The 20,000-nt window shown below is 38.4% G+C and overlaps 5 protein-coding genes across 9 annotated transcripts; 1 reads left to right on the forward strand and 4 right to left on the reverse strand.

Annotated features, from left to right (window-relative positions):
* The first annotated feature begins 1,599 nt into the window (after positions 1 to 1,599).
* On the forward strand, positions 1,600 to 4,504 carry LOC125220198 (cationic amino acid transporter 9, chloroplastic-like). 2 transcript variants are annotated; one of them, XM_048122360.2, is made up of 10 exons: positions 1,600 to 1,866; positions 2,189 to 2,595; positions 2,705 to 2,881; positions 2,974 to 3,198; positions 3,280 to 3,456; positions 3,534 to 3,669; positions 3,742 to 3,773; positions 3,873 to 3,962; positions 4,036 to 4,125; positions 4,285 to 4,504. In XM_048122360.2, the coding sequence occupies exons 1-10, from the start codon at positions 1,644 to 1,646 to the stop codon at positions 4,303 to 4,305; spliced, it is 1,578 nt and encodes a 525-aa protein (XP_047978317.2). In that variant the 5' UTR covers positions 1,600 to 1,643; the 3' UTR covers positions 4,306 to 4,504. The 2 variants fall into 2 exon arrangements, with proteins under 2 accessions (XP_047978317.2, XP_047978316.2); XM_048122359.2 differs by having other exon boundaries at positions 3,534 to 3,773.
* Positions 4,505 to 4,583: 79 nt separating this feature from the next.
* On the reverse strand, positions 4,584 to 6,046 carry LOC125220200 (FKBP-like peptidyl-prolyl cis-trans isomerase family protein). 4 transcript variants are annotated; one of them, XM_048122362.2, is made up of 7 exons: positions 5,893 to 6,046; positions 5,704 to 5,779; positions 5,436 to 5,629; positions 5,260 to 5,369; positions 5,054 to 5,162; positions 4,903 to 4,979; positions 4,584 to 4,825 (listed from the first exon to the last, which is right to left on the reverse strand). In XM_048122362.2, exons 1-7 carry the CDS (start codon positions 5,939 to 5,941, stop codon positions 4,706 to 4,708), a joined length of 735 nt encoding a protein of 244 aa, XP_047978319.2. In that variant the 5' UTR covers positions 5,942 to 6,046; the 3' UTR covers positions 4,584 to 4,705. The 4 variants fall into 4 exon arrangements, with proteins under 4 accessions (XP_047978319.2, XP_088918977.1, XP_047978320.1 ...); XM_089062851.1 differs by having other exon boundaries at positions 5,436 to 5,622; positions 5,704 to 5,804; positions 5,893 to 5,998; XM_048122363.2 differs by having other exon boundaries at positions 5,436 to 5,622; positions 5,893 to 5,907.
* Positions 6,047 to 6,838: 792 nt separating this feature from the next.
* Positions 6,839 to 10,007, reverse strand: LOC125220199 (phosphatidylglycerophosphate phosphatase PTPMT2-like). Its single transcript, XM_048122361.2, has 6 exons — positions 9,254 to 10,007; positions 8,317 to 8,439; positions 7,867 to 7,960; positions 7,676 to 7,758; positions 7,500 to 7,589; positions 6,839 to 7,392 (listed from the first exon to the last, which is right to left on the reverse strand). The coding sequence occupies exons 1-6, from the start codon at positions 9,461 to 9,463 to the stop codon at positions 7,057 to 7,059; spliced, it is 936 nt and encodes a 311-aa protein (XP_047978318.2). The 5' UTR covers positions 9,464 to 10,007; the 3' UTR covers positions 6,839 to 7,056.
* A 1,788-nt stretch (positions 10,008 to 11,795) lies between these two features.
* LOC125219656 (uncharacterized) lies at positions 11,796 to 13,733 on the reverse strand. Its single transcript, XM_048121693.2, has one exon. The coding sequence runs from the start codon at positions 13,614 to 13,616 to the stop codon at positions 11,979 to 11,981; it is 1,638 nt and encodes a 545-aa protein (XP_047977650.2). The 5' UTR covers positions 13,617 to 13,733; the 3' UTR covers positions 11,796 to 11,978.
* A 4,601-nt stretch (positions 13,734 to 18,334) lies between these two features.
* Positions 18,335 to 19,729, reverse strand: LOC125218700 (homeobox-leucine zipper protein HAT3-like). The gene is made up of 3 exons (XM_048120438.2): positions 19,305 to 19,729; positions 18,895 to 19,181; positions 18,335 to 18,824 (listed from the first exon to the last, which is right to left on the reverse strand). The coding sequence occupies exons 1-3, from the start codon at positions 19,498 to 19,500 to the stop codon at positions 18,501 to 18,503; spliced, it is 807 nt and encodes a 268-aa protein (XP_047976395.1). The 5' UTR covers positions 19,501 to 19,729; the 3' UTR covers positions 18,335 to 18,500.
* Between the last annotated feature and the right edge of the window lie 271 nt (positions 19,730 to 20,000).

Here is a 20,000-nt window from a genome sequence, read left to right on the forward strand (position 1 = left end):
TCAATACAGTGTATTAAAAATGTCAATACGATGATATTAAAATGTCAACATATAATTTTGCTGAACTTCAACATAATACACTGTATTAATAAGTTAACAGAATTAGCAATTTAAATAGTTAGCAATATAACGCACCCCCAATTAGGAATATGTGCGAGTCTAAAAAAAGAGGGAGTTAAATGACATTTAGTAATTAAATGAATCATTAAGCTGAAAATCTATTTTTTTATCCTCAATTCCACCTCTTCACTATCTCTCGATTCTCTCAGTTCGTCTCTCCAAATTTTCAAATAAACACAAAACTTGCAGAGCTTAAAATTGAGTTGGATATCAAGTTGGGAAACTTGGGCTCTCAATGTTGGGCTTAAATTTAATATGGTTTGGCTTGCAACAAGTCAACCCAAGATAACACCGGACGATTTACTTCTATCTCGGGCTAATGTCCGAAAGCAAACAGTGAGGGTGACCATGGAAAATTTACGTCCCATTCCATGGTAACTAGTCCCGCCCCCTCCTGCCACTGCTACATACGCCACTTTATGCATGGGTTAGCTAGTACCTCTTTAATTGACACTCGCACGACGCGTTTAACAACTTGTACATTTTTGAATCAAGAAAGAATTATGAGAGTTGAGCAAGACATTGTCACGTCATCCCTCTCGTCGTCGTGCTACTCTCGCATCCGGTTTTATGCGACAGGTCGAAGCCAATCTCTCCGGTGCCAGACTCATCTGTACTTCGCGGCGGTAATTAGGCATGTTTTATCTCATTTTGTTTGACATTGGAGCCTCCATCGGCGCCAGGATATTTGTCATCGTCGGCACTATTGCCCGTGACACCGGTCTAGATTAGTGCTACACTTTATATTGTTTAGTTGATTTTTTTCATTATAATTTTTACTTGCTCCGTCCCATACAAATAGCTAATTAGGGTTAATATGAGTTTTAATTTGTAGTTATAAGAAATAGGGAGAAAAAATAATTGAATAATAGTGGATTGTGGGCTTATAAATGATGAAATAAAAGAGAATGAGAAAATATTTCCATAAACGGATGTAGACTAAGACTATTTCCATGAGATGGATAAAAAAAATATTAGCCTATTTTTACAGGACGGAGGGAATATAAAGAAATTACTTTATCTGTACCAAAGAAGATAACTTATTTCTAAAAATTGAAACACTTTTGTATATTATATATTTAATACTATATATTATAATAGCATATCTAGTTCACTTATTAGTCAGATCGATTCTACCATGAACTAGTAATTTTGTCCGATCATTCAGTGATTTGATTTTCAAAAGATTGTTTAGATGTACTCTTAGTTTTTCATATTCACAAATAGAGAAACGTCCAGGTACATCCCTTTAAAATTAATATTCCATTTGAGTGATAAATACATTTTGACATGATTATAATTTGATATCGAATAGATAAATGGTTGACATTTATTGACCAACAAACAAATTCCTCATGATCACAACGTACACACGTCACTCGCTGCAGTGGTTAGTACCTTCTGAATTGACACTTGCTCGACACGCTTGGATGCTTGTACCTTTCCCACACCTATAAATATTTCCCAGACGAGAGGGACAGAGACAGACTACTTCTCCCCACTCCACCAACCGGGAAGGAAGTATGCAACGCCCCGTGACGTCATCCCCCTCGCCGTCGTGCTACTCTCGCTTCTGGTCTTCCGCCACCAGGTCGAAGCCGATCTCCCCGCCGCCGGACTCCTCCGTCCGCGACAGCCTTGCGCGGCGGTTAGGCCTCTTCGATCTCATTTTGATCGGCGTCGGAGCCTCCATCGGCGCCGGAATATTTGTCGTCACCGGCACCGTCGCCCGTGACACCGGTCCCGGTCAGTTACTACACTTCACTAGTAGACAGTAGCAGTATTATTTTTTTAAATAAAGTTTTCTGTTGCTTTAAAGTTGGTACGCATTAATTTTGAATTTCGCTAATTAGCTGAGGATTTGGAATTTAATGGCGAAATCTATGGCTAAGAGATAGATTGATTAATGCGTTTAATTGTCATTTTGAATCGGCAATTTCTAGGTATTATGCTATAATTGAATTTGAATGTGAAAAGTGATACACTTGGAAAGGATTTCCAGATTTCTACTTGAAGTAATGCAACCAAATCCCTAATTGAAAAGTAAATCCTCTGTTTGCTGCTGCAGGAGTTACACTTAGCTTCATCATTGCAGGAGCATCTTGTGTTCTGAATGCTCTCTGTTATGCTGAACTAGCTTCTCGTTTGCCTGCGGTTGTTGGGGGAGCATACATGTATGCTTACTCGGCTTTCAACGAGCTCACAGCTTTTTTAGTGTTTACTCAGCTGATGCTCGACTATCATATTGGTGCTGCTAGCATAGCACGTAGCTTAGCCGGCTATTGGGTTTCTGTCTTGGAGCTCATTCCCTTTCTCAATGATAACATTCCAAGTTGGGTTGGGCATGGAGACACATTTCTTCATGTATTCTCGATTAACATCTTTGCTCCTATAATTCTAGGCCTCCTCACGGTAGTGCTGTGTCGGGGTGTAGGAGAGTCTTCAATATTGAACTCAATCATGACCGTGACAAAGGTTACCCATCCAGCATTCTTTCTCTTCTCCTAAACTTCTTCAACTTATGTTTCTGGCAAACTTTCATACATTTGGTGCAATGTTTGATAGAACACGAAATCTTGTGCAGGTACTCATTGTTATCTTTGTCATAATTGCTGGATCGTTTAAGGTTGACGTTGCGAATTGGACTCCCTTTGCACCAAATGGTGCCAAGTCAATATTGACAGGAGCAACTGTGGTCTTCTTTGCATATGTAGGATTTGATGCAGTTGCTAATTCTGCGGAAGAATCCAAGAGACCGCAGGTATGCTGAATGAACATACGCCTTCACATTTCGCCACTGTATAAGTGTGAATGTTAAACTGATACGTAGTGTCCCGGAACTTGATCTTTCAGAAGGATTTACCATTAGGCATCATTGGCAGCCTCATGATCTGTGTCGGGTTGTATATCGCTGTTTGCTTAGTGATTACTGGAATGGTTCCGTACGAACATCTAGGAGAAGAAGCACCTTTGGCTAATGCTTTCACCTCCAAGGGCTTGAAATATGTCTCAGTCCTAATTAGCTGCGGTGCGATTGCTGGACTTACAACAACACTCTTAGTTGGGCTCTATGTTCAGGTAAATCTTGTCTGAAGTTATGTTTCAATCAGTAAATTTTCTGGTCTTGCAGTTCCTAATAAGTGATTCATGTTCTGCCAGTCTCGGTTATATCTCGGACTTGGAAGAGACGGTTTACTACCAGCTATATTTGCCAAAGTCCACCTGGCGCGACAAACTCCAGTACATTCACAAGTTTGGGTTGGTCTTATTGCTAGCATTTTGGCAGGTTTTCTTAATGTTCACGTGCTCTCACACGTTCTCTCAGTTGGATCCTTGGTAAGTAGTAGTACAAACTTAATTGCTGTTTTATCCAGAATCGGAAGACCTATAATCGAGTGATATGTTTGTCACAGACAGGGTATTCAGTTGTTTCAGCATGTGTGGTTACCCTACGCTGGAAGGACAATAAGACATCTAACGCGGATTCTACTAAGCGTATTTCTAATAGGGCGGAAGGCATCTTTTGCCTCGTTGCAATTGCCTGTTGCGGTTGTGCTACTGGCATCCTCTTCCGATTTGGTGCTTCATTTGTTTACCTCATAATAGCTTCTGTGATTGCAGTGTTTGCTGGTGCAACTCTCTACCTACGACAAGTAAGTTATGACACACCGGGACTTGTACTTTGGTCACGAATAATCTCTACATCCTTATACCAGTTCACTTATTACACTACTTGATGCTTCTTCTGGCAGGCTTATACTGATCCACCAGGTTTTTCTTGTCCCGGAGTTCCAATACTTCCGTCAATCAGCATTTTCATCAATATCTTTTTATTCGCTCAGGTATTTCAGAAACATGAAATCACAGTAGTGAATTAATTTGGAGAAACGTTTGAATTTGTAATTGGTTTTGCAGCTCCACTATGAAGCCTGGGTGAGATTCGTTGTCCTAAACATTGTTGCGCTAGGCGTTTATGCATTTTACGGCCAGTTTCACGCCAAACCTGTAAGTCCAACTATGTATATAACTGAATACAAGAGCCTAAAACACTTTCACCTACCTCACTTTTACTAATATTCCAAAATACTTTCTCCATTGTAAAACCACCATTGCTGGCCTGCTTCTGCTCTATTTTCGTTTTGACGTCGACATATTTACTCTTAGGGTTCTGCTGGTGAAGTTTAGATTCGTAACTAATGACTGGGCCTTTTCAGCGATCACGGTATCAAATCCATCTCCATCAGTTACACACTTATGAATCAAATAATACATCGTCCCAACAATCTTGTAAATTGTAAATTTGCTTTTGAGCACGGCATGTATTTATACTTGTGTACATAAATGATGAGAAATAATATGCTGCATATCTTATGTAAGCACCTTATGTGAGTTTGTTATGGTATTTATGATATTAAGCATTAAACATAATTAAAAATTGTAGTATTGTGAATTTTGGACGCACCTTGGGGGTGAAACTAGTAGCGGAGCTAGGATTTTGATAATGAGGGCTTAGCAATTCTATATCAAATGAATTAATTCTACAACTGAATTACTTACTAGCTAATGAATTGCCGAGTCTTTCTCCTCAAGAACAAACAACATCGGAATAAAAGCCAATCGTCCTCCTCGTGCAATCTTGGATGCTTAGCAATTCTATATCAAAAACTTCATACTGCTTGGAGCTGAAAAAAGTGGAAGGTCCAACCTGCAAGAACACAGTTTGGTTATATGGAAAAAAAAACAACAAAAACACAGTTTTATCTTAATTAAAGTGAGACTTACTGGTGGACCTAGCTCTGGAGGGACGATTATCCTCCGTTTCCCTCCCGGCTTCATGTCTTTGATTCCCTCCTCGAATCCTGCAACCAAACTTCAGTTTCTCTCTCTGATAAAACCTTATATTATGAAGCTCAGCTCAGCTCAGCTCAACTACCTGGGATTAATCCATTAGTACCAAGTCGAACTTTGGCAGGAGTGCCTTGCAAGTACGTGCTGTCTATACGTCTCCCCGACTCATTATAGCCAACGTAGTGAAACGTCACCTGCCATGGAGAACAGCCTTGAGATTGCACCAATCAATCAACTACTACTTGAACAAAAGCAATCCAAAGTGGTAAAGAAAGTAAAGAGAAACCAAACCTGCTGGCCATCCTTAGGGCAATCACCTTGGCCAGGTGCAATATCCCACAACACGAGACCTGAGTCACGCGTAACATAGTAGTCCGGTGCCACTACTCTAACCTGGAAACCTGAAGCATGAAGATGTGTTTAATACATGGATAGGCAGAAATGTGGAGTGAAAAGAAGAAAGAAACCTTCTCTGAGAAAACTCGGGAAGTCATCGGGCACGTTATTCTCCCTCTGAATGCGCTTGTTCTGCTCAAGCAGGCGCCTCTCATCGAACGGGGTCTGCTTCTTCGTCTTCCCGGAGGATGGCAATGCTGCAGACATGGCGCCTGATCCAGCAAGGAAAGTGAAGAAGAGCCTCCTCCCCATTTTTCCCTGGTCTCTACCATGTAAAGGTTCTCACATAAGCTAGCAACAGGTAAATCCCAAATGGAAAACAAAGACATTTATACATACATTTGGCAGGCACAAGATGGTGCTCTGGTTTGAGGACAAGAGGTTCCATGGGATTGATAGATTACAAGAGTATTACCTGCCACAACATTATCACTTCAATTCTACAACAAGAATAGGGCAATCATGTGTGTCATATTAATGTCCAATTAATATTTTCTAGAGAGAGAGAGAGGAGAGGGGGAGACTTACAAGGAAAATAGTTAGGAGTGGAGGGTAATGAGGAAGAGAGGAAAGTCATAGCCTTGGTCTTATCCTGGATTTGTTGTGCCCAAAAATCTCAAGGTTTTTTCTCCAGCAACAATGGCCGGCTCTCCATCATTATCTTCTCTTGCTCATGCTGTTTTAGATATACTTCAACGATTTTTACTTTTCAACTAAAATCGCTAGAAAAACTAAACGTTTTTTGCGTGGTTGCGTTTTCAAATCGCAGTTGGGTGTATTTTTATAGGATCAATCAAATTGCTGTAAAAATAATTATTTTTTTTCTCATTCTGATCAGTTCGGTAATTTAAAATATTAGCTGTGAAAAAAATAATTTTAACATTTTTTTTCAATTTTATTTTTTATAGTAGGTAAATTGCTGAAAAATCATGAATTTTGGTCGGTCCTACAATTTTTAAAATCAGATGTAGACAATATGCATTTTAAACATTTTGTACTTCACGTGAAATCTCGTTCTCACAGGATTTTCCAGATGTCACCATTAAATATAATTTCACCTGACTATGTGAAAAAATTGAAAAAAAATGTTAAAATTGATGGTTTTTTATTTTACCCAAATTAGATCCCATGGTAAAATTAAGAAAAAGATTAAAGTTAATGATTTTTACGGTAGATTTTTAAATTTGCGGGGACAAACCACAATGTGATCAAAATTTTTGATTTTCTTTCAGTAATTTTCCCTTTTTATAATTAGTGTTTCATTGGGATGTTAATATGTCATAGCATGAGCCTCATTCATTGTAATCAAAATATTATCTTGGGTTCGTTTGATATACTCCTCCATATTAGTACATCGTATTGATATGTTACTTGTTCACAAACTTAATATTTCCTTCCACGTTACAACCTCAAATTACGTTAAGCAAGTGAATTTGGTCGTTGTTTGTTGTCCAAACACAATTAGCATAAATACTGCTTTGAAAACCCAAAGGCTTATACATATATATAAATATTTTTGTACTTGCTCAACTCCCAAGTTACATGACAAAATAAAAACACCACAACCTCTGTGACTGTACACTTACCAAATCCGGTAACTCTTCTTCGGCAACTGTACTCATACATACATCCCTCTCACCACCATCACCAAAAAACCAACCCCATCTTTATTCCCTAACCTCTCACCCTCCATCAATAAACATGTATGTCCACCCCCATACTCCTCCTCGACCCCGTCTGGTAACGAACCCACAGGTACGACAGCCTCGATATAGCTGCTTGGCTCACAAACTGCACCTTGCAAGCAAGGTTTATTTCACTCATCATCTTCTCGCCCGCTTCCCCAGATTCGTGGTTTTCTTCGTATCCATCAAGGTCTGATTCAGTGATCAACACCAATGAGTTGTCGTCAAACTCTTCAGCATCGGCTCCCTCAGTCTCGGGTAAGCTCAAAGTTGTTATTGGAGCATTAACCACACGACTCTCGGCCCCGGATCTTTTCAACGCATTGTAATAATCTTCAACACACTGTGTTTTGCCAAGGAAAAGATAAAATGCTACATCACTTCTGATTTGATTGATGTAAGTATTTAATGTAACGGAACACTTGTTCCGCATCGTACAATTAATCATACCTGCCGCTGGGAGGAGGCCAACAAGACCCGTGGCCGGATGGATCTCACATACTCAAATGCAGCTCCTGGTGTCATTTCCTTGTGTTTAACCTGTTATTGATGGTTAGATTTAGAAAGAACACAAAACAAAACTGGATTCTGTAATCATCTGAAAATTCTTGGATTAGGTAACATACAAGGTAACAGAGAACGATTGTAGTGCTGCGTCCTCGGCCAGCCTTACAATGAACATATGTAGTTTTTCCACAAAGTGCATTGCCTGAAACGGACACACGTGTATATGTGAGAGTGTGGCACACAATCTAGTTGATAGTAGGCACATAAATTTTGGGTATGAAAAATGTGTTATGTGACTCACACAACTTACCATGGATAAATTCTACAGCTTGGCATATATCCCTTTGCGAGGGAGCAAAAAGGTAATCTCTTGTGGGAATCAGCAAGTGGTCAATGCCGTGATCCTTCAAAGAGAAGATGAAACAAATTATTCAACATAAACAACAGCTGATGAGAAATAACCAACTTGGATCACATGATAACATTTTATCTAATACTCCAAATCTAGATACTTTAACAAGATGAGACTTCCCACTTTCATTCAAGTTCAAATCAATGGCGTCATATTATAGATATTCTCTTGTCTTTTAAAGCTTCTTCTGCAGCATGTCAGCCAAACTGGATTTAATAGCTAAATCCTTACCAAGCTGGACATGAGGTGAAAATATACTATGTTTGTGATGCCGTTGAACTTTGTCTAGTTCAAAAAATTTGAGCAAAAATGTAAATTATTGGTTAAGTGAGAGTAAAACAATCTTACATGATACAGTGAACTGGGAACTAAAGTCTCATATGATTCATTTAAAGTAACAACCCCGCCTACGCCAAGAGCTTTCAAGCGTGGCACATCAGTTGGAAATGGAACAGCTCCTAGCAAAACATACTGGAAAATAGAAAAACCCAATTTAGGCCACCAAGTTTCCACAAAGGTGGGCAGAACGAACAATATGAGCGTAAATGGAAAAACAAGCAAGATACTTAAGAAAATAAAAAAAATAACTATGGTGTAGAAAGTTAAAATGCTTTGGCTCATGGATAAAACTCTGCATATGTATTTTTGTACTGCTATTACTTTCATGCATTTCTCTGACAAATATTGTTTTAGTAGGTTGATAATTTTCGCTAAAAGTTACTATACTACAAGACTCCAACAACACTCACAAAAGAATAATCTAAAAGAATCAGAAAATATGCAGAAAATTTTCCAAACTCATAACTTCTAAAAGGAATAACTCAACCAACAGTCCAACACACAAACAATAAAATCTATAATAGAGATAAGAATCTTCAATCGTGAGAAGTTTCCCTTGTCCTTGCTTACTCCATAAGTCCATATCCATGTTAACCTGATTTCTTTGAAGAAACTACCTAAATACTCCACTAAATTTACTCAGATACCCTAAAAGGAAGTTATATCCTTTAAATGGACTGAACCTCGAGAAACAAAACCAAGTGCATTCTCTAGAGCCATCAGTAGACAAGGCTCTATTTTTGCTATTAAAAGTGAGGTTTTATTTCCAGACAGAATAAAGAACAACACACTACAACTACATTTCCAACAGAGTAATACTAATATTCATACTTCCAAACCTACAACAAATAACAAAAATTCAAGGAAAAACAACAATACAAACAAGGAACCAGAAATACAGCCATAAAACTATTAACAAATATTCAAATCAAGAGTTAATTTATACCTCGTCAACCCTATCCCACCACCGGAACTCGGACTGAATCTTATTCCTGACAACATTATACAACAATGTTGGATAGAAAAGAGCTCGTGCACCCGCCCCGACCAAGAGCCTTTTCGGGTCCCAAACGATTAAATCCCCTTCACAAAGATCACCACACACTTGCTGCTCACCGCACTCAGAATCCCCCTCTTTCAATTCCTCAATATACATCTCACTTTACAAACTCAACAATCCAAATTCAACCCCAAACCAAGAGACAAATCAAGAAAAGAAACACTCTGCACAGCACCAATTAAACACAACAGCAACAGAACCGTCGAGAAATTCACATAAAAAATCAGTCTTCCAACGAAATGATCAAAACCCCAAATAAGCCCCACACCAAAACCTAATTCGAAAATCAACAAAACCACTATTTATAAAAAAGAAGAAAAACACACCAGCCCTTGACCTCGAACATCAACAACAACAAAACCTCCTATTTCCCTTAATCCTACACCAGCTCTGATAATCCCGAGAAATAGAATGGAAATCGGGGTAAAAAATGGGCATGTTCAAACAACTAAGACACGAAAACTAAACCCCGAAAAAGATCGAATTAGATGAAATTGCTCGAAGATGAAGAAAAGTAAATTGGGGAAGTATGCAAGGAGAGGTAATGGTTGTTGGATGTAGTTTTCTTACAAAGTGCGTGCGCCAAAACTAAACCAAATTCTGCGAAAAAAGGTTACTTCAGTTTTTCTCCATCTCACAATCTTATTCTAATTTTAACAATTAAATTGTGAATTAAATAGCTCATTATAAATCCGGTTTGAATGTATGCAATTAAACCGGATATTCGCATAACTGAATCTCGGATTTATTCGGAGAATTAAATTTTTACAGAGAAATATATTTATTTCTTTATTTGTCAATGGAAAATATTTCGTAATCTTTTTCTCTCATAAAATTTCCTTTTATTTCAAATTCGAAAGATCTGCTGTCATATTTGGAGAAAGAGGAATGTTATGTTTGAAATTTAGCACTATTTTTTTTTCTAAATGGAATTGCGATGCCTCTTTTTTATTTATTTTGTATATAATGTTCAAATAACTATATATATCCTAATTTCCTCTATTTTGTTCGAGGAATATTTAAAGATCTCATATTGAATGATTATAAATGTCATATATTACTATTAATCACAAAAAATTTGGTGTTGAATTTATTGTTTTTGAGAAATGGTTGGTGTGTCCAAAATTCATGATTCTAGTGTCTTATTTTATTTACTAGTCATTAATATAGGGAGGAGGAGCAGCAGTAGTAATTTATTGCAATTGTGACTTTTCCATTGATGTCTTTTAAATGAGTTAGTCGTTTCGGGTTTGTTTAGTGTGTTCTTTTAACCCTTTGCGAATATTTTGAAGGTTATTAATACAAAATAAACTTTAAAATAGCATTGTAGTAGTATTCACATATTTTATTATATGTGCAAGAAACATTGTAAAGGAGATAGTGTAGAATCAGAGCACATCTATCTACTTCAGATGAAAAATAAGGATCAATGATTTATTCTATTATTAAAATAAATAAAACTATTATGTCATGCAACGTGGGATGAGACAGTATCTCAATTTCATTTTACAGAATGTCACATGATATTGGCAGTTTTGTTTGAAAATTCTATCAAAATAATTTGTTTATTATCTTGTTTTTTAAGTTAAAATAGATGTAATGGAAAAGTAGTCAGTGTTGGCATATTACAATAATACAATTTACAATCACGAGATTTTATAAATAAAATCAGATTCATTATTAAATTTAAAAAAGATGGAATGTTAGACGACCATAAGTTGATCTAGTATAATCAATCTAGTATATAGTATGTCACAATTAATTACTTGGCTCGATTTATGTAAGTAAAAAAATTCGATTAATACTATAAGGTATCAATTCAGTTCATCTCTTGTACGCAACCACAAAATATTGTTTGAATATAAATAAGTAAACTTTTTTCGACAAATTACTACTATTGGTTTTTATACCTTACAAAAATCACTGTATTAGAAACAAGTATAACTCTCAAATCTGTTTACCATTCACAAACAATAGTAGAAGAAGTCCATGACTCTCATGGCTTCAACCTTTAATCACTTACCTGCTGCTATTCTAACAAAGCTAACAACCTGAGATCGTGTCCGTTGCAACTTCGTCTACATCGTCCTCAACATCACTCCAACAGCTAAAGTCGAACCATTAAAAGAAAATGCCCTCAAACAAATGGTTGGCAACTTGGCATGAAACTGATCAAAGATGAAGTTTTGTCAGTGGAGTTGAGCTATTCTGATCATCGAACACTTGTTCATAAGCACGCAATAGGGGTGTCGTAGGCTACATGATCATACAAGAATACAGTAAACAAAATGCAGAACAGAATCCATCCTATGAAATTTATCAGCATATGCTTGCAGTTATGTGCCATTACTCAGACAAAAAAATCATCATCTACAATTAGTAAACCAGCAATAGGGACACTTGGATACATAATTATAAACATAATATCTCCGTGGTATGGTGCTATGATTGATCATATAAATAAAAATTCAGTCGGATACATACTATACATAGCGAACGAATTAAAAAATACAATGCTGGGCTGATACAATCTCAGCTTCAAGCTACTAATCACACAAACTTACAGCTGCAAGGACAGCAGCACAAGCCTTCAAATCACCTAAACTACTTGCTACCAGCCACTATGACCTTCCACAGATGAAGTCGAAGCCTTCTGGCGCCTTATTTGCTCTCTGAACTTGGCTATAAACTCATCAGCCTTTCTATCAACTTCACTCCCAAGTTCGCCATCAGTGTCAATGCTAGGTCGAGTTTCATCCTTGGCCAAAGTCTTGTCAAACCCTATCTCTCCATCTACAGACTTAGTAGAGCTAAGGTCATCAACATCATGTTTCTCTTCACTCTGGACCTCAGGAAGAGTTGGTTTTGGCTTCGGCATAGAGAATATACGACCATATTCTTGGTTTTGATGGTCAGGGAGAATTTCCGGTTCCTCTCTTCCTTTAACCAAAGAATCCACTGCTTGAGATTTGATGAACCTCCTCCCAACCCTGCCTTCACCTCGATTAGGGCAATGCTCATATCTCTTTGGTTTGATTGTCCTAACCGACTTAGCTCTTGCTGGAACCTTAGAAAGGGGTGAGGACTTCACATCACTTTCCAAAGACTCAATAGCTTGTTTACCTTTCCTCACTTCCTCTTCAACACTAGAGCTTTCAAGGCTGTTTTCCAAATCCCCAACACTGTCCATGTCCGAGGAAGCACTATTGCTAAAGGGATCAGAATCTATGGAGTCTGCTTTCGAATGTGCGGCAGCAAACACCCTTTCCCTCTCCAAATTTTCAACTTTCGAGCTTCTCAATTCAGGAGTACTCGAAAACTTACAACCACGAAGTGGCCTCCTAGACTTGAGATGCTCAAACTCAAATTCCCCAACAGAATGAGGCCTACTATGTGCAGGTAGCTTGGAAACATCCTCCTCATCTTCCACCCTCCCTGATCTCGAGCACCAAATTGGGCTCGTTGATCGCCCAGCAACCTCCTCAAACCTCTTGTCCAAATTCACAGGAACCACACCCCTAATCTTAACAATAGCCCTAGCATCATCATCATCATTACTATCATCGTTTCCCTTAGCCTCATATTTGTTACAACTAAACTCATTCCCATTCTTGAATTCTTTCTCATCACTATCAGTACTATCCATAGCTCTTGACCTCAAACTCCTAATGGGCAAATTCAATGGCTTAAAATCAGAGCTTCCACCAACAAAACACTTAGCATTAGAGACAACTACCAAAGATTCACCTTTCGTATAGCGCGAGTGCCACGCTCGATCCCCACCCCCCTCATCCTCACCATCCCGCAATAAAGATCCAATCTTTACACCACTAGGCACTACTACACAATCATCATTTCCTAAAAACTGATAATCACCACAATTAGCATAATTATCAAGCAACATATCATTTTCATTTTCATACCCATGGTCGAAAATTGAAGTAATGTGAGAAATCCCAGATAAATAGGAGTCGGTTGCAGATTTATCGGGGACGAATTGAGAAGCTCGCCTGGCGAAGAGGCCGTAGGAGACGGCGATTCCGATGAAAAGGAGGTGGATGATCTCCCAGAAACCGGCGAAGACGGTTGGAGGGATGAAGGCGGGGGCTTGGGAAGGAAATAGCGGAATGGCGAGAAGGAGAAAGACGATAATGAGGGATTTGAAGAGGGCGTTTGAATCGGACTTACTTGGTGGAGGTGTGAAGGGAGGGAAATTGGGCGGTGGCGGTGCTGCTGCTGCTGCTGCCATTGGTGAAATGCGGATTGGGTGAAGACGAAGTAAAGGAGACTTACTAGCAAAGGTAAAGGGAAAAGCAGAAGAGAGGAGAGGGAAGGGAAGGTGGAGTGAGTGGGTTACCAATTTTTTGAAAAAAGGTGAGACAATAATTATGACCGTTTTGTTTTCATTGGCGGAATTGCCCCTCTTCAATCATTTGATTCTAGGGAGTTTTGCCCTTAGTTGGGTAGAGTTCTATCATATCAAAATCACTAGTAGAATATATTTTGGGCTATAATTATGGGTTTTTGGTTTTTTAAACCAAAACCTTTCTACTGAATTCCGGTTTTTCCATGAACTATGAGATTTGTTTTTAAAATCACGAACTTTCATTTTGTTAGAATTTTTCTCCGACGGGTCAACGACGAAACCCGGGTTGTCTACATGTCAATTTTAATCCTATTTGTCACTAAATTGATTACTTGGATCCTATTTGGCACAATAATACATACAGTCACAATTATTACATAACAAATGACAACTTTTGAATAAACAAAACACAACTTTAACATTTTGAATTATGCTATTCGGGTAAAAAATGTGCTATTCGGGTCGGGTTGGGAAAATCCTAACGAAATGAAAGTTTGTGGTTTTAAAAACAAATCTCATAGTTCATGGGGAAAACCGGAATTCAGAGAAAGGTTTTGGTTTAAAAAGCCAAAAACCCTACTTTTATTTATTAATTTATTGAATATCTACGTAATTTATGTAATAAAAATATTCGGGTAAGGATCAGATCACTTGGGATTCAGTAGTTAGCGGGACTGAGATGGCTAATCTCAGTAGGGAATAAGCAAGTACAAAGATCGATTCTAGATTACAAGTAATCTAGAAATCTAACTAACTATCTATTACAGGTTGTAAACCCTAACTGGAACCCTAGCTTATTCTAGATCCTTAACCGATCTAGAATCCAAGCTCTCTCCAAGTAGGAACCTGCACACAAAGTAGACAGATTAGTATAACATCACAAGATCCTCTCAGATCTAAATAAGAACAAAAGACAATCAGTAACCAAGGAAGAACAGGTAGAGATATTACTCAGGTCACAACAGTGACTACACCAGACCAATAACCTCCCCACACGCTTCAACCACAAGTCACAAGATGGGAAACCGTTGAACACTAGGTCAGAAAACCCTAGCCACACCGACTGCCACCAAACCGTCCATTCAGTTCACAATCAGCTGAATCTTACAAATCTCACAAGTTCTCACTCCTCTAACAACAACCACCGTTAGATTCTAACCCTAGGTCAGATCCAACAACACACTCTAAAGGAAACCGAGAAGGTGTCCTAAGGGCATCCACAGTGGGACGGACTAAGCGACGCCCTAAGCCCCGCCCTATGCACCGCCACGTCAGCAATTTATCCTCCGCCCCTTCCACCTGCAATGGGGCAGACTATAGCCGCCCTAAACCCTGCCCTAAGCATTTTACTTCTATTTCGTATTTATATAATTTATGCAAATATATCAAGAAAAATAAATAAATAAAAACAGCACAATTAAGGCAAATCCTACATTTACTTTTTTAAAAAAAAAGTTACAAAATAAGAAATTAAAAAAAAAAAGTAACAAACTAAGAAATTAAAAAAAAAAAAAAAGTGAACTACGTATAAAAAAACCCGGGCTTGTCTAGAGTAGTCCCAACCTGTGGATGAGGCCATCGATCATCCACTGGACACACTTTTCAGTCTCCATGTCAGTAAGACTGAAAAGTGTGTTCAGTTCGGAGAAGGCTCCATGTCTGACAGCCCGTACGAGTCCGTGCTGAACGCGGGAACGTACTGGGCGTTGGTGTCGAATGGCCGGTATTCGTCGGGTTCTGTACCCGGCCATCGTGCACCACCGAACATCGGACTATTCGGACTTGGGTAATCTCCGGGATTCATATTGTTTGAAGTGTAGAATATGTAGTGTGAATTTGAGAGTGAAAGGAGTGAAAAAGTGAGAGGTATATATAGGTTTTGAAAATTAAATAAAATTTAATTTAAAAACAAAAACGCGTCGCATCGCCCGCGATGCCACAGTGGCGGACGATGCGACGGACGATGAACATCTTCCACGCTTCTTCCGCGGATGATCGATCGGGCAGGAACGATGGTTAACCCATCGTCCGCGATGCCACAGTGGCGGACGATGCATCGTCCGTCGCATCGTCCGTCCCACTGTGGATGGCCTAACTCAAGATCCACACCGATAGATCCTACTAAAATGAGGATTAATCGGAGAACGCAGAAGATCTGAGGAGTTAACCGGCGAAAATTGCCTGAGATGTAAAGAGAGAACGAAGAGAGAATCTCAAAGATTGAGAGGGAGAAAGATCTAGAATAGAATGGAGGAAGTGAGACAAACCCTGATAAAGTAAAGTGAAAAAAAGAATAAATAAGAAAGATTAAATGTACCATAAAAGAAAGTGATTGACAACTAAAAAGGTTTACAACTCAATAGTAAAATAGACTAAAGGCCAAAAGTGGTCCTTAACATATGACGATTTTATGATTTTAGTCCAAAACATTATCTTTTGAATTATTTGGTTCTCCACAATTGAAAACGGGCCGAATTTAGTCCTTTTTGGACGGCACCGTTCAAAATTGACGATCACTGCATTTTAAAGCTATTTTGACTGGATTAGGAGTTTAATTAGAATATTTAATTTATTTAAAAACTAAATTACGCATCAAACTCCATATATTATAAGCATTTCAAATTAGCTGGAATAAAAAAAAAATACAGTAAGAGGTGAATGGGTCTGTTTTCACTTTTCACCTTCTTCTTGCTGTTCTTGAGCTGAAACAATCCCTTAAAAAATGCATCGAACAATTTGCTTCTGGGATTCCAGTATCATTTCGTTCTACTCCATCTCCATCTTCGTCCGCGCTGCCTCCATCTCTCGCCATCTCTATCCTCACAATCCTTCGCCCAACATTTTTATCGACGCCACGATCTCCTCCACCGCGCTCCTCAACTTAAATTAATTTGTTAATCATGAAAATCCCATTAATTTCATTAATCAAAAAGCAATGAAATAATAATGATTTGATAAATGAACGTTTGCGCTGTGTGCAGCTAAATCACTGAAATTTCCGGCAATTCCTAGAACCCAAAAATTCAACTGGAAAGAACCCCAATTCAACTGGAAATCGTCGCAGCCTTGAACCAAAATCGACCCTAACAATCGAAGATGGAACAGAAAAAAATCCAACAAAAATGGGCCGACTTCTTCTAAAATAAAACATAGAAATTCTACATTTCGTAGTTAGTTAAATGGAGTGAAAATAAAGTACAGCAAATTAATATTCCATCCGTCTCTACGTAGTTAAGGCATTTTTTCATGAAAATTTTAAAAGAAGTGTAATTAGTAAAGTGGAGTGAGACTAGAGTAATAAATGAAAAAAAATTAATGTAGTAATAATAATAATAATAATAATAATAATAATAGTAATAATAATAATAATAATAAAAGTAAAGTGAAAAAAGGAATAAATAAGAAAGATTAAATGTACCATAAAAGAAAGTGATTGACAACTTAAAAAAGTTTACAACTCAATAGTAAAATATGAGAGTATTTTCATTTTTCAAATTATGACTCCATATGTCCTGACTTAGACCATGCATTTGTTTTTGGCACTAGTTTAGAAAAAATATTTGGTGAATCAAGTTGAGAGATTGAGTAACAACTTAAGAGAAAAAAAACACAAAAGCACGAAAGATAATTAAATTGCAAATATAGTATTAAGAATTAACTTTTGACAAAAAGAGAAATTATTACATTTAGGTTGGAAATTCCAATAGCCATAAGTTATTTTGGGACAAAGTAAGTATTTTTTAAAATTTATTTATTGTTTGATGAAAACCTTATTTGCGAAATTATTTATTCTACTATGCCAAAATAACCATTTTTATTCTTATACTATTCGGTTAGCATATAATCATTTTAGTTAGTGAATCCAAAATTGGAACCAATGAAGCATTTCATCAAGAATATTAAGTGAAGAAATCTACCTTCTTAGAGGGTGTTTGGTTGGGGTACTGGAAATGACATTTTGATGTTAATGCAAAGATGTGTTTGGTTTGCTTAGAAAATGTTACTGAGAGGTGAATCTTTGTAGTGTAACTAAACGATAAAGAAGCACAGGCAACAATCCATCTTTGTAAACCAAATCCTCCGTCTGCGTGTGCTGGAATAAACTGAATTAGTAGCTCTGACATAAATACCAAGAAAAGATTTGTGTTTATGTTCATATCACAAGAATTCACTGTCCTATTCTGCTTCTTTGTTGTTTTTGAGCATCATAAATAACTCATCATACAACATTTGGCAGTAGTAGTTGACAAATTAACTGGGGATGACAACTTGTACTGAATCTGGTGAAGAAAATAGTCCTATACCAGAATGAGTAACCCAGTAAAATGATTATGCTGTTGTGATGAGCTATTTTATCTTCTCTATTATTTTTCTCTAAATGGTACACTTGAAATTATTTGTGAACAGAATTTGTCAATGGTAAGAAATAAGAACACAACAAACAGAGACAACAGAGATGAGAATAATAAATGCAGTAAAAGAAAGCTACCAAAATCTGTCCTATTACTATTACTACTCCAATTTACCCTACTCAGAGAGAGAAACACATTGAAGAACACTTTTGCTTATTCATTGACATAGTTGTGGTGTTCTCTTCAAAATTAAAAGAAGAAACTAAAAATTGGATATATCCCAAAAGCACATTTCATCATTAGACAAAAATTGAGCCAATGATTCATGTTGAGTTGGTGCATACACTAGTCAACTTTTTCTAACTCCATATGTCAAATTTCTAACATCATTCATAATCCTATTTTCTTGACAAATTTATCTCGGCGGCGGCCTCTGGTGGTGGTGGTGGGCGGCGGAGGAGGAGGAGACGGCGACGCGCTCGCACTGGGGGCACATGGTGAGGGTGGTGGGAGGGCTCATGTTCATGTAGAATTGAGGGGAGAGCTTCAACGCCCTCAGCTCACTCACCTCCTTCTGCAGCCGCCTGTTCTCCTCCGTCAGATTCTCGCAGCACCGCCGCAGATACTCACAGTCCACCTCCGTTTGCTTGAGCTTCGTCCTCGCCCTTCTGTTCTGGAACCACACCTCCACCTGCCTCGGCCTCAGATTCAGCTGCTTCGCCAAGGCCGTTTTCTGCTTCTGCACAAATTAACAGAAAATGAGTTGAAATCACCAAAAGATTGAATTTTGAAATGCGATTTGGACTTACTGGATTGAGAGTGTTGTGTTCCATGAAGGTCTCTTCGAGGACGGCGGCCTGCTCCTTCGAGAGGCGGAGCTTTTTCCGGCCGGCGGCATCGCCGCCGTCGTCGTCGATCTCGAGGGAGCTGGTGGCTCTCTCGCCGTCGTTCTCCTCTCTCTCGCTCCTCTTCCCGCTGAGGCTCGACACCGTGCTGTTGGGGGAGGAGACCATCACCTCCTCGTCGCAGTCGATCACTGTAATTGCTCGGTTCACATCGATTCCTCGGAATATGGACCTCGCCTCCGTATTCCCATCTGCAATTTCAAAATTCAACCATCAAGATGACAAAAGATTCCACCTTTATTGGATAAAAGTGTGTAATTTAGCAAAGCATGCATGGATCTTGGTACACAATTGGAAAAAAATCAAATCTTTACCGGTGGAATGGTGAAAAGCATCTGGTGGTGAGGGTTTGTGCGGCTGCATAAAGGGTAGAGGAGACCTAAACAGATTCAACGGAAAAGGGGCGGCGGCGGGGGGCGGCGGAGGAGGAGGAGAATCATGACTGTGATGATTCTCCGGGCATCTCAGGCTCAAGCTCAAACCTAACCCATCATCTCTAGAGCTTGACATATCTTTCTCTCTCTTTCTCTCTCACACACTAGTGTTTGTTTATCTCACTAACTGAAAATGAAGAGTGTCTTGACAAGCTTTAGTTGACGTGGGTTGGAGTTATATATACAGAGAGACAAAGGGAGAAAAGGAGGGATGAGAGAAAACAAGAAGGGGGGGACAGAATGAGGAGAAATGGGGTGGTCTTTATCTTTGGCAGAGGAGTTACAGCTTTTTTATCAGGCCTATTGTAAGAAAAGATAATATAGCTGTGGACCTACTTGTGTGTGTGTTCTGTGTGAATACATACACAATACTTATATATATAAGTATAATATGTGTGATGATGATGATATAGTAGATACAATGCAGATGTTCAATGATGACTTGTGTCAGAGGTCGCTACTGCCTCAATCATAATGATGGGATTTGGCTTTGGAGACCTCTTTGATTTTTGAGTCGCCTTTTCACTAACCATGGTTAACTTAACCCTCTCTCTCTTTTTAACTCTTTTTCCCTTT

This window comes from Salvia hispanica, chromosome 1 (genome assembly GCF_029641045.1).
Source record: "Salvia hispanica isolate PSC_SH4W2 chromosome 1, Shi_PSC_v1, whole genome shotgun sequence".
Lineage (NCBI taxonomy): Eukaryota > Viridiplantae > Streptophyta > Magnoliopsida > Lamiales > Lamiaceae > Salvia > Salvia hispanica.